The 14,504-nt window shown below is 42.5% G+C and overlaps 1 protein-coding gene across 4 annotated transcripts in view; it reads right to left on the minus strand.

Moving 5' to 3' along the window:
- CDCA7L (cell division cycle associated 7 like) overlaps positions 1-14,504 on the minus strand; it is a 198,810-nt gene that overhangs the window by 49,921 nt on the left and 134,385 nt on the right. For 2 of the 4 annotated variants that reach the window (XM_055589971.1, XM_055589970.1), the window contains exon 2: positions 5,728-5,906. The exons of the other annotated variants lie outside the window; for them this stretch is intronic. In XM_055589971.1, the coding sequence (XP_055445946.1) occupies positions 5,728-5,898 (171 nt within the window). In that variant the 5' untranslated portion in view covers positions 5,899-5,906. The remainder of the gene's footprint in view (positions 1-5,727; positions 5,907-14,504) is intronic. 4 annotated transcript variants of the gene reach the window in all.

Here is a 14,504-nt window from a genome sequence, read left to right on the forward strand (position 1 = left end):
CATACCCATGAGACCTACATACATAAAAAATTAAGTTTGGGTTTTTGTTGTCCTGTTAATTTGTTTTGTGTCAATGTAATTATTATACCAGCCAAAAGAACCAAAAACAACAAAAGGGAAATTTCCCTTCCCTACAACATGCAGTTATAAGAAATAATTCAGAGAGATTCTATGTATCTATTGCCTAATTTCTCCCAACAGTAACATTTTGAGAAACTATAGTACACCATCCCATCCCGGATGCAGCTCACTAATCCAGTTCCGATTTCCCCAGCTTGACCTGCACCTGTGTGTGTGTGTGCGTGTGTGTGTTTAGACCTATACAGTTTTATCACATGTACGATTTGTGCATCCACCACCACCACAGTCAAAATACTGAACACTGCTAACACCACAAAGATCCGTCATGTGGCCCTTTTATAACCAAGTCCTCCTCACGCCCACCTATCCCCCACCCATACCCTGACTTCCTTCCCCTGATAACCACTAATCTATTCTCCATTTCTAAAATTTTATAATTTCAAAAATGTTATATAACCTTTTGGGGAACAGTATGTCAGCTTTTGCAATTAGCTTTTCAAATTCAGCACAATTCTCTGGGGATTAATCCAGATAGAAGTGGTAGCTATCAAATAGTCTGCTCCTTTTTATTTCTGAGTAGTATCATGGTATGTGCATACCACAGGTTTTAACCATTCACCTGTGGAAAGACATCTGGGCTGATTTTAGTTTGGAGGTATTGCAGATAAGGCTGCTATGAACATTTATGTGAACGCAGTTTTCATTTCTCTGAAATAAATGCCCAGGAGTACTCTCACTGGGTCCTGTGGTACTCACAAGTTTAGTTTTATATGAAACTGACAGACTTTTCCAGACCAGCTGTACCACTTCACACTCCCGCCAGGACTGGGTGAGTGATCCAGTTTCCTCTCCAGGATCCAATACCCTGTTCCAAATGCATCTTCTGCATTTGGTGTTGTCATTTTTTTTTTTTTAACCATTCTGAGAGGTGTATAGTGATGTCTCAGTGTGGTTTTAATTTGTATTTCCCTGATGGCTAATGATATTTAACATGTTTTATGTATTTATTTGTCATCTTTATATCCTCTTTGATAAAGTTTCAGTTTGTGTCTTTTGCCCATTCTCTAGACTGTTTTTCTTACTGTTGCATTGTGAGACTCATCTTATGTTTTAGATACTAGTCTTTTATCAGATATGTGGTGTGCAAATATTTTGTGCCAGTCTTTATCTTTCCATTCTCTTCACATATGATTTCACAGAGCAAAAGTTTTTTGTTTTAATGAGTTATCACATTTTTTCTAAAACATTCATAATTCTACATTTTACATGTCAGTCTGCAATCCATTTTGCATTCATTTTTGTATAAGGTGTGGGATTTAGGTCAAGGTTCATCTTTATCCTCCTATAATACTCAATAGCTTAAGCACAATTTGATGAAAAGGCTATCCCTCTTCCATTGAATAGCTTTTGCATCTTTGTCAAAAGTCAGTTGAGCATGCGTGTGTCAATCTATTTCTGGGTCTTTATTCTATTCCATTGAGATCTCTCTACCAGTATCACACTATATACTCAAGCATTTAATAAAGGCCTTAGTATCAAGAGTGATTCCTCCCATTGTATTTATCTTTGTCAAGATTGTTTTAACTATTCTAAGGTCTGTGCCTTTCCATATAAATTTTAAAATAAGCTTACCTATATCAACATAAAATGTTGCTAGAATTTTGATAGGAAATGCACTAAGCCTACAGATTCATTAGGGGAGAGTTGATATGGTAACCAAGCAGGCTGGCTTAAGAGTTAAGGATTAGGAAACGTGAAGATGTAGAAACAAAGACTAACTGTTGAGCAGGGGAAATGGCGAAAGTTTAGACTATAAACCAGGCACACAGCGGAGTCACCACACTCCCAGTTCCCTGGAAGATAACGGATAAAGATCAAATACACATTCCTAAGCTGTTTTTACAGGAATCGGGAAGCAGACCTCCACAAATGAAAACTGCTGACCACATGCACAGAGACTGGTGATGCTCGAGACTTCACCTTGATGCCGGCCAATCTGAGGATTATGCATGAGGTGACTGCCTTTAAAATCTCCGTCTCCCAGTTGGCAACTTGGAGATGGTCTTGGACATAGTCCACCATCTCCCCAGGTTGCTGGCCTCCTGAATACAGCAACTTTTCCTTTTCCACCAACACTTGTCTCTTGAGTATTGGCCTTGAGCAGTGAGCAGCTGAGCTTGGCTTCATTACCAGCCTCATCCAATTACAGTATCTTCAATATGTTGGCTCTTCCTGTCCATGATCAAGTTTCATCTCTCCATTTACTTGTCTTCTTTTGATTTCTTCCATCAGCATTTTGTAATTTTCAGCATATAGATCCTGTACATATTTTTAAGTGTACACCTAAGTATTTTCTTTGTAGCAACTGTAAATAGTATTTATAAGTGGTTTTTAATTTCAGCTTCCATATGTTCACTGCTACCAATAGAAATGCAATTGATTTTTGTATGTTCCTCTGTTATTTCTGTTGTTTATTTTTTTTATATATTAATTTTTTTTTAATTTTATTTTATTTTTAAACTTTACATAATTGTATTAGTTTTGCCAAATATCAAAATGAATCCGCCACAGGTATACATGTGTTCCCCATCCTGAACCCTCCTCCATCCTCCCTCCCCATTCCATCCCTCTGGGTCGTCCCAGTGCACCAGCCCCAAGCATCCAGTATCGTGCATCGAACCTGGACTGGCAACTCATTTCATACATGATATTTTACATGTTTCAATGCCATTCTCCCAAATCTTCCCACCCTCTCCCTCTCCCACAGAGTCCATAAGACTGTTCTATACATTAAAACTACCCAGGCTATAGTATTTTGCAATGGCAGCCTGAGCTGACTAATACTGGTATGTGCCAGGGACACTCTAGGAGGGACAGGCTTCTACTATACATGGCCAGCCCACACCACCATGAAAAATCAATGGTGGTACATCTTATTATAAGGACCAAAAAAAGAAATCAAAATAAGTGTGATTTACTTTACTTTTTATATGCTCAAGATCGTACTATCAGCAGCTGGAATGATTTCCAGCCAGGATTTCCATAACACGCCATGACAAGAAAGTGAGACACTCTTCCTTGATCAGAGAATGCCACCCAATAGGAGGCAGTATGAAGCCCAGAAGGAAAGAGGTTTACCTAGACCGTCAGGCCTGGAGATACCCAGGGTGTTAATTTTCATGTTAGTGTGCCTAAGAACCACCTGAGACACTTATTCAAAAGGCAGACGTCAGCCCTGCCCTTTAAGATTTAGATTCAGTAGGTCTGGCATTAGGCTGACCGACCACCCCCGATTTGTCCAGGACTATCCTGGTTTTAACATTAAAATCATACTATTTGGGACACCTCTCAGTTTTGGGTCTCCCTACTTGTGTAGACCAGGGATCTGCATATTTAACAAGAATTCTAGTAGCTTTAGTACAGAAAACCCACAGACTATACTTTGAGAAACTCTGACCTAATTTTTACCAGGTAGAAGATGTCGTTAAAGTGCACCCATTGCCATAAAATGATTGAAATGATGTCATCTGTAGAGATTATCATATGAAGTAAAGTCAGAAAGAGAAAGACAAGTATCATATCACTTACATGTGGAATCTAAAAAACGTTACAAATGAACCTACCTACAAAACAGAAATAGACTCAGGAACATAGAAAAGAAATGTATGATAGCCAAAGGGGAAAAGGGTGGGAGGAATAAATTAGGAGTTTAGGATTAACATACACACACCATTATATATAAAACAAACAACAAGGACCTACTACATAGGACAGGAAACTATACTCAATATCTGGAAAAGAATCTTTAAAAGAATGTATATATGTGTGTGTATATAATATATGCATAACTGAATTACTTTGTTTATACAACACCTGAAATCAACACAACACTGTAAATCAACTATATTTCAATAATTCTTTTTTAAATTGTAAAAAATAAAGTGACCTGTGAAAAGAATTTGCTGGATTTTAAATACACTTTTGAGCCTGAACCGTGGAGAGTAAGATCTCAAGTTAAACATTTAAGTATAAAAAATCCAGCAGACTTTAGTCCCCGATGTCCCTCTTCCTGCAGTGTTCCATTCCTCACGTTCACTGGTTACTTTCACTTCTGCCTTCTTTCCCTTCTGGAGACCACTGCCTTGCTCTCCACCCTTATTCCTACCACCATTCTTGCTGACATCAACATCCAAGTATTCTGCTCCTTCACATCCTCACATCCTGTGTCAGTCAGAGTCTGGTCAGGAAATGGGAACCATGCCAGTTATTTGACAGAGAGAATTCAATATTTAGAGTTGTTAGCTAAGTGTAGAATTTTTAACAAGGAAACTGGAAAGGAGAAAAGAGAATACTAAGGTATCACAGAGACCTCAATTGCAGGAGGCAGCTACCATCCCTAGGTCAGGATGAAGACAAGGGAGGGGCTAGGACTGTAAGAGATTAGGCCCAAAGAGGAGGGCCTCAAGAGTTGAAGCCACATCTCTGAAGAGCAGTGTTGCTTGGCTGACGCTGGTGTCTCTGAGATGCTCTCAATAAAGCCGGCCGGTTCTGCGAGTGCAGGAAACACTCAAACTGAACTCTACTACTATCGGAAGGAACTGCTGCCTGGGTGAAGAAACACTGTTGCTATAAGGGTGATGGAAACAGGAAGAAGCAAGCCTCTTATTCCTCCCTGAGCCTTACTCACTCTCTCTAGACTCCTCTCATGGCAGAATGTTCAGTTCAGTTCAGTCACTCAGTCGTGTCTGACTCTTTGTAACCCCATGGACCGCAGCACGCCAGGCCTCCCTGTCCATCACCAACTCCCAGAGTTTACTCAAAGTCATGTCCATTGAGTTGGTAATACCATCCAGCCATCTCATCCTCCATCGTCCCCTTCTCCTCCCACCTTCAATCTTTCCCAGCATCAGGGTCTTTTCCAGTGAGTCAATTCTTTGCATCAGGTGGCCAAAGTATTGAAGTTTCAGCTTCAGCATCAGTCCTTCCAATGAATATTCAGGACTGATCTCCTTTAGGATGGACTGGTTGGATCTCCTTGCAGTCCAAGGGACTCTCAAGAGTCTTCTCCAACACCACAGTTCAAAAGCATCAATTCTCAGCTTTCTTTATAGTCCAACTCTCACATCCATACATGACTACTGGAAAAACCATAGCCTTGACTAGATGGACCTTTGTTGGCAAAGTGATGTCTCTGCTTTTTAATATGCTGTCGAGGTTGGTCATAACTTTTCTTCTAAGAAGTGTTGTTTAATTTCATGGCTGCAGTCACCATCTGCAGTGATTTTGGAGCCCCCCAAAAATAAAGTCTGTCACTGTTTCCACTGTTTCCCCATCTATTTGCCATGAAGTGATGGGATCAGATGCCATGATCTTAGTTTTCTGAATGTTGAGCTTTAAGCCTACTTTTTCACTCTCCTCTTTCACTTTCATCAAGAGGCTCTTTAGTTCTTCTTCACTTTCTGCCTTAAGGGTGGTGTCATCTGCATATCAGAGAAGGAAATGGCAACCTACTCAAGTATACTTTCCTAGAGAATTCTGTGCACAGAGGAGACTGGTGGGCTGCTGTCCATAGGGTTGCATAGAGTTAGACACGACTGAAGTGACTTAGCATGCATGCATGCATTGGAGAAGGAAATGGCAACTCACTCCAGTATTCCTGCCTGGAGAATCCCAGGGATGGAGGAGCCTGGTGGGGTCACACAGAGTCGGACACGACTGAAGCGACTTAGCAGCAGCATCTGCATAGCTGAGGTTATCGATATTTGTCCTGGCAATCTTGATTCCAGCTTGTGCTTCTTCCAGCCCAGCGTTTCTCATGATGTACTCTGCATATAAGTTAAATACATAGGGTGACAATATACAGCCTTGACATACTCCTTTCCCTATTTGGAACCAGTCTGTTGTTCCATGTCCAGTTCTAACTGTTGGCAGCGTGTAACAGGGAGCTATTTGGCAAAGCAAAAAATGATTTGCAAAGTCCCAGCCCTAGCATCCCAGGGAAAGTATGTAAGGTGAGTCTGGAGCTAAGAGGCAGTGGCTTAATAACTGTGCATCTCCGTGACACTTCCTTCCACCTCACCTTGGTCACTCTTTCCCACAATCATCCACTTGAGCTTGTCATCACAAATACCGGCATCACCTCTGAAGTAATAATTCCAAGCATCTCACCCTCTGACAGTTACCTCCAACACCTAGAGCTCACCAGCTCTAATATTCCTTTCTCAGCATCACTCTGGCCTCTTTCAACCTTCACTCTATTGGCCCTGATAGGGCTGTCACATCCATCTTCCTATGTGCTAATTTTCCTCCTTAGACAGCCTGGATTCCACGACACGTTAGTCACCCCCTTACCTTTGACTTCCGGGATTTTCTCTCCCGTGTCCCACTTGCCCATCAAAGTGTCATCCCTAATAAAGTGCAAACATTACACTACTCCATGCCTGCATGAAAGTAGCTGAATATTATCTAGTTTCACTTGAATTCCACAACCATAAATTTCAAACAGGCTCTCAATATTCCTCAACCATCTGATCATATCTTCCGGGTGTGTTTACTTCCCTCCCTTCCCAAATACTAGTTCACACTTAGAACTTCTCTTTCTCCTGCAATCTCATTCACGCTATGCCCCTATCACTGTCAGCTAATGACCTTTTCTCACATTTAATGGCAAAAAATAGATAAACAATCATATGAGAGCTCCCACAAGATAGACCAGCCTAGTGTATCGGAGCCTAAAGTGTGAGACATGACCCTGATTCTATCAAAGATCAGCCCCTCTGCTTGGGCCCTGGCGTTCATCTCTTCTCTTCCTCCCCAGGACTCTATTTCTACAATTCTCCCCTTCTCATCTCCAATAATCAATTGCTGTCTAGAATCTAAGTGGACTGAAACAGCCACGTAACTGCAACAAAGAAGGAAGGGAGGGAAAGACAGAAGGAAGGGAAGGAGGGGAAAAGAGAGAGGGAGAAAGGATGGATATAGGGAGGGAGGGAGAGAGAGAAAAAGGAAGGAAGGATGGCAGGCAGGCAGGAAAACCTTCCGTGAGCCCACAGTCCCCTACCAGACCCTATTCGTCCTTGACAACAAAACCTTCAGTCAGGGTTGCCTGGAGTAGCTAGACCTAGTCCTGCTCAGTCAGGAACCCAGACTAATTGGGCTTCAGTCAACATTAACAAGGTTATCCATATTGTCAATAACATGATCATTTCTTGTCTTTATCATTCACGGCCTCTCAAAAGCAATGGGTTCAACTGGCCACATCTCCTCTCTCTTTTCTGAAATTCCCTCTTCTCTGGTTCTTTATCTACTTGGCAACTCCTGCTCAGTCTCCTTTGCTGTCTCTGCTTTTCCTGTTTGACCTCTAAACCCTGGAATGCCCACAGTTGAACCCTGGGACCACTTTCCTGACTGATTTAATCTCTTTCTCTAATCAACCTTGTCCACTGGCTCCTAATTTATGTATTCAATCATCTGGTTTTTCATCTCCCCTTGGATTTTTTTCAAATTTCATTTCCCAATTGTCTCTTGCTAGTTATACAGAAGTGCAAATGATTTTTGTATATTGACTCTACCCTGAAATCTTGTTAAACACACTAGTTGTAGGAATTTTTGTAAAATGTTGTTAGCTTTTCTATCTATATAATCATGGCATCTATAGATGACCACACATTTGTTCTTTCTTACTAATCTTTATGATATACCTGATACGTAATAACCAAATGGAAGCTGCTGCTGCTAAGTTGCTTCAGTCGTGTCTGACTCTGTGTGACCCCATGGACAACAGCCCACCAGGCTCCTCTGTCCACAGGATTCTCCAGGCAAGAATACTGGAGTGGGTTGCCATTTCCTTCTCCAATGGAAGCTAATATAGCATTATTATAAAGGATAAAAAGCACTGCATTAATTTGTGTCCACAACAAAATACCATAGACTGGGTGACAAACAGCAGAAAGTCATTTCCTCACAGTTCTGGAGGCTAAAAGTCCATGACTAAGCTGTCCAAGGAAAAGGCACCCCACTCCAGTACTCTTGCCTGGAAAATCCCATGGACGGAGAAGCCTGCTAGGCTACAGTCCATAGGGTCGCAAAGATTCCGACACGACTGAGCGACTTCACTTTCACGTTTCAAGCTGTCCACAGGCTGGGATTCTCCTGAGACCTCTCACTCAGATTTGCAGATGACTGCCTGCTCGCTACATTTCACACGGTCTTCCTCTGTGCACGGACATGTCTGCCTCCAAAACTCCTCGTTTTATAAGGGTACCAGTCCTGGGAGATTAGGACCCACCCATATAACCACATTTTACCTCAATTAACTTTTTAAAGGCCCTACCTCCAGACGGTTATATTTTGAGGTACTGTGGATTCAGATTTCAATAGATGGGCACAATTCAGTGCATAACAAGTACTGCAGGGATTAAGAGAGATTGTATAATAAACAGAATAGTCCCTTGAGAATTTATAATACTCATGTGCTTTTGTGTATCTGTCAAAATAATCTTAAATATATATAAAAATGTTAAGAATTACAAAGATAAATTAACAAATCCTTACTGACACTGATAGGCAATAATGAAACGAGGTATTTGCAGGGTCAAAATCACATCTATCATCTTCTCTAATCTCAATGCAAAAACAAAGTAGAAATCAACAATAGAAAGATAAAGAAACCAAAAATAGAAAGAAAAAATGTATTTTGAACTTGTGAGTTCAAAAGAAAGAGAATACAAAATATGAAATACCAATAAAAATATCCAGAGCACCATCAATCACAACTCGGGGGATGCAACTAAAGACAAATTTGGTGAATATGTACAGCCTAAAAATGCATTAGAATTCAAGACATATTGAACACAGATGAGCTAAGAATTCAAGTTTCAAAAAAGGAAAACAAGAGAGTGAATCCAAGAATTCAAATAGAAGGAAGGAAATAATAAAATAACGAATAAAGTGAACAACAAAGGCAATATAGAAACATCAAGCTGATTCCTGGAAAAGATACATAACTTATACAAGACTCCACAAGACTGAGGCCAACAAGAGAGAAAAGGCACTAATGAACACTGCATACAAAAAAGAAATGGATTTTCCTGAGCGGACATTTTAAAGTATTTCCTTAAATAGAAGCAGCAAACTGTGAATTTGAGCACGTTTTTCCTGAAGAGTACTGTGGAAAGGTCAGCAGAGAGGCACCAGATCAGACTTCTCGGTTGCCCTGGACCGTCATCAGTGTCTCTCATCCTCCACAAATTCTTCCAGGAGTTCCAGGATTAGGGGAAGCTGCTCTAAGATTGACTGTATCTGCTCTTGTCCTATCTGACCACTTTCTTTTGGCTAGGATTTTGGAATTAAATTGATAATTTACTCTCTCCGTGTGTCTTTGTGTATGGTGTGTGTCTATGTGTATATGATGTGCGTCTGTGTGTACAGTGTGTCTCTGTGTATATGGTGCGGGTGTCTGTGTATACAGTGTGTGTGTATGGTATGTCTGTGTGTACTGTGTGTGTGTCTGTGTGTATGGCATGGGTCTGTGTGTGTGGTGTGTGTGTGTATGGCGTGTGTGTCTGTGTGTGTGTGCAGTGTGTGTGCAGTGTGTATTGTGCGTGTCTGTGTGTGTGGTGTGTGTCTGTGTGTATGGTGTGCATGTCTGTGTGTATGGTGTGTGTGTGCTGTGTGTGTCTGTGTGTACAGTGTGTGTTGGTGTGTGTGATGTGTGTGTGTGTGTGCGGTGTGTGTCTATGGTGTGTGTGCAGTGTGTGTGTAAGGTGTGTGTGCGGTGTGTGTCTATGGTGTGTGTGCAGTGTGTGTGTAAGGTGTGTGTGCCGTGTGTGTCAGTGTGTACGGTATGTGTGTCTGTGTGTATGGTGAGTGTGTGTACAGTGTGTGTCTGTGTGAAGGGTGTGTGTGTGAAGGGTGTGTGTGTTTGTGTATATGGTGTGTGTGTGTGCAGTGTGTGTCTATGGTGTGTGTGTCTGTGTGTATGGTGTGTCTGTGTGTGTGGTGTGTGTGTGTGTGTGCAGTGTGTCTTGGTATGTACGTTGTGTGTGTCTGTGTATGCTGAGTGTGTATACAGTGTGTGTCTGTGTGAAGGGTGTGTGTCTGTGTTTTGGGTGTATGTTTCCCCTTGGTCTGCAGTTCAGGAAATCCGGTGTCATGCCTGGGACTGGTCTCACTCCCATCCCTCACTTCACCTCGGTTACATTTAGAACCAAAGCAGAGAATGCTGAGGACTCTTCAGAGTCAGAACAGCCTTGGTGCCCACAGGGAGTGTTGTGTTAATGTTTTCCCCTAACTCCCAACTGTTTCTGCCCGGTGATTAAAGAGATCTGAGCTGAGGGCAAGGTGACCTCAGACGTGGTTCCCTGGTTTCTCAGAAACACACAGCTGAGGCGGTCTGGGTAACCAAGATCTCTGAAGTCAGTGAAGGACTAAAGTTTGGGCCGTGGACCAGTGGTCTTGACCAGTGTCCGACACCCGAAGTCAAACCAGAAAGAAAAACTGAGGGACCAAGGGCTCCTCAAGCCCCACCAGACTTCTGACTGGAGATGGCCAGGCAGATGTTGGATCATGCGTGATAGGTTTTTACGAGGAGAAAGCGAAAGTGAAGTCGCTCAGTCATGTCCCGACTCTTTGTGACCCCGTGGACCACAGCCTACCAGGCTCCTCTATCCAAGGGATTCTCCAGGCACAAGTACTGGAGTGGGTTGCCATTTCCTTCTCCAGGGGATCTTCCCTACCCAGGGATGAACCCTGGTCTCCCACATTGCAAGCAGACGCTTTAACCTCTGAGCCACCAGGGAAGCCCTACCTTTTACAAGGTAGGGGGTGCAAATGTATCTGAGAGATGTTTTAATGGATGTGACTCTACATACATAATCAATTTTAAATAACAGGAGTAGATTACAAAGAAAGAATAAAATTTTTTGACTACTGTATTTTTCCTTAAAAAATTAATCACATATATAATACACAAATACACTCTCCTGAAATACTCAAACTATACAGACATAAAGAGAGTCAAACCTTAATGTTCCTCTTCAGTCCTGTTACCCCAGCACATATCAACTCCCAAAGGGGATCTTGAGCCAGTGGTGTGTGTCTGCCTCGTTCTTTTTAGTGCATTTACATATGTGGTCCATGATTACTTTTAGGTAGAGTTCCTGTTTTAATGTTTGTGCCTCAACCTCCTGTCCTTTTCAGATTAGAACCTCTGTGCATGTGTGTTAGTTGCTCAGTCATTTCCAGCTCTTTGCTACCCCCAGGACTGAGCTCACCTGGCTCCTCTGTCTATGAGATTCGCCAGGAAAGAATACTAGAGTGGGTTGGCATTCCCTTCTCCAGGAGATCTTCCCAACTCAGGGATCAAACTCAGGTCTTCAGCCCTGCAGACAGATTCTTGACCGTCTGAGCCACCAGGGAAGTGCCCAACCACCAGGGAAGATCCTAGCCATCTGTCCTCTTCAGATTAGAGCCGCTAGCTTCAGAAAAAAGGGTAGCACCCTTGGAACTGTGTGACTTGGTGAAGCTGCTGCTGTTGTTCAGTTGCTAAGTTGTGTCTGACTCTGCGACCCCATGAATTGCAGCATGCCAGGCTTGCCTCTCCTTCACTGTCTCCCAGAGCTTGCTCAAACTCAAGTCTACTGAGTCGGTGATGCCATCCAACTATCTCATCCTTTGTTGCCCCCTTCTCATCCTGCTCTCAATTTTTCCCAGCATCAGGGTTTTTTCCAATGAGTCTGCTCTTCCTTCGGGATGGACTGGTTGGATCTGCTTGCAGTCCAAGGGACTCTCAAGAGTCTTCTCCAGCGCCACAGTTTGAAAGCATCAATTCTTCGGTGCTCAGCCTTTTTTACGGTCCAACTCTCACATCTGTACATGACTACTTGAAAAACTATAGCTCTGACTCGACGGACCTTTGTTGGCAAAGTAACATCTCTGCTTTTTAATATGTTGTCCAGGTTTGTCATAGCTTTTCTTCCAAGTTGTGTCTTTTAATTTCATGGCTACAGTGATTTTGGAGCCCAAGAAAAGAAAATCTGTCGCTGTTTCCACTTTTTTCCCATCTATTTGCCATGAAGAGATAGGTCTGGATGCCATGATGGTGAAGCTGATTGAGGCTTATAAACAGACCTCAAGGGGACAAAGTTTCAGCAGCACTTCTCTATTTGGAAGAGGTGCCTGCTTTCTCAGGGGAAGATTAAAAATTCAGTACTGTTTTGGCAACTTTCTGTGAGTCTTTACTTCAAATCATGAAAAATAATACTACTTTTTAAAAGCCAGCATGTGGTTCAACATATTTCCTTTTCCCTGGCTCTGCAATCATGGAAGTGCATGTGAAGATGGAATTCCATCAGCCTTGTAACTGTGATGAACAGAACTCTGTGCCCACCCACAAGAGATCTGTAGCATACGTGAAAAATATGACTCGCTGGGGTAAGCAGAACACAACAAACGCAACAACAAACAAACACAGAGACCGTGGCTTCCCTCACAGCCTCTCTCTTCTGGATCACTCACTCTGAGGGGAGCTTCCTCACTTTCTGAGGACACTCAGGCAGCTTATGAAGAGGCACTGTGGTGAAGTGTGTGGCCAGCAGCCTGCGTGGGACAGAGACCCGCCAGCAGCCACAAGGGTGAGCCAGGAGCAGCTTCCTGGAGCTAAGCCTCCAGGTCACGGCAGCCTTAGCAGAGCGCTGGGGCCACAGCAACCTGCCAGCTGAGCCACTCCCAGCTTCCTGACCCTCAGAAACGGCATGAAGGAATACATGTTTGCTAAAGACACAAAAGTGGGAGTGACTTGTTATGCGGCAAAACATAACTGACACAATAAAGCTCTTGGAGGAAAACACAGGCAGAACACTCTTGGACATAAATAACAGAAAGACCCTTTCTAACCCACCTCCTAGAGTAATGAAAATCAAAACAAAAATATACAAATGGAATCTAACTAAACCTAGAAGCTTTTGCACAGCAAAGGAAACCATGAACAAGACAAGCCCTTGCATGGGAGAAAATATTTGCAAACAAAGCAACCGATAGGGGGTTTAATCTCCAAAATATACAGGCAGCTCAATATATAAAAAAAAGTCCAATCAAAAAAATAAATGGGCATAAGAGCTAAATAGACATTTCTCCAAAGAAGACATACAGATGGCCAAACACACACATGAAAAGAGGCTCAACATCATTACCTCAAACCCTCTTGCACTACTGATGGAAATGGAGATCTATACAGCCGCTACCGAGAAGAGTATGGAGAATCCTAAAAAACCAGAAACAACTAGCACATGACTCAGCAATATATTGTGCATATACCACTGCTGCGCATATACCCTGAGAAAACCACAATTCAACAAGATACACCCATCCCAACGTATGTTGCAGTAATATTTTCAATAGCCAGGACATGGAAGCAACCTAAAGTGTCTATGGACAGATGAATGGATAAAGAATTGGTACCTATACACAATGGAGTATTACCCGGCCATAAAAAGGAATGAAACTGGGGCATTTACAGTGATGTGGATGAATCTAGAGTCTGTCATACAGAGTGAAGCAAGTCAGAAAGAGAAAAACAAATGTAATATATTAACATATATATGGATATATATGGAATCTAGAATAATGGTACAGATGAACCTATCTGCAGGGCAGGAATAGAGACACAGACATAGAGAAGGGACATGTGGGCTCTGGGAGAGGAGAGGAGAGGGTGGGATGAGTCGGGAGGGTACCGCTGACATACACACTGCCATGTGTAAACAGCTAGTGGGAAGCTGCTGTAGAGCATGGGAGCTCAGCTCGGGGCTCTGTGATGACCTGGAGGGACGGGAAGGGGGTCGGGAGGGGCTCAAGAGGGAGGAGATATACGTATATGTATAGCTGATTCACTTTGCTGTACAGAGAAACTAACAACACTGTAAAGCAATTATACTCTAATTTACAAAAAAGTTTAACAACAAATCCAACCCCGCTGCCCAAAAAGCATAATACACACAAGCCCCTAACTAATACACACTAGGGCCCCTATGACTTTTTTAAATTAAAATTGTAATCTTTTTTAAGTTAATATTTATTGGTGTATAGCTGCTTTACAATGTTGTGCTAGTTTCTGTTGTACAGCAAACTGAATCACCTCTATGTATATTATAAGTCCCTTCTTTTTTGGATTTCCATCCCATTTAGGGGGGCCCCTATGACTTTGGACATAATGGTACTTTTGCTTTTTGAGGGGCCTGTCTCCGAATATTAAGAATTCTATTTGTGACTCAGTTCAGTTCAGTTCAGTCGCTCAGTCGTGTCCGACTCTTTGCGACCCCATGAATCACAGCACGCCAGGCCTCCCTGTCCATCACCAACTCCCGGAGTTCACTCAGACTCACGTCCATCGAGTCAGTGATGCCATCCAGCCATCTCATCCTCTG

Source organism: Bubalus kerabau, chromosome 8, assembly GCF_029407905.1.
Source record: "Bubalus kerabau isolate K-KA32 ecotype Philippines breed swamp buffalo chromosome 8, PCC_UOA_SB_1v2, whole genome shotgun sequence".
Lineage (NCBI taxonomy): Eukaryota > Metazoa > Chordata > Mammalia > Artiodactyla > Bovidae > Bubalus > Bubalus kerabau.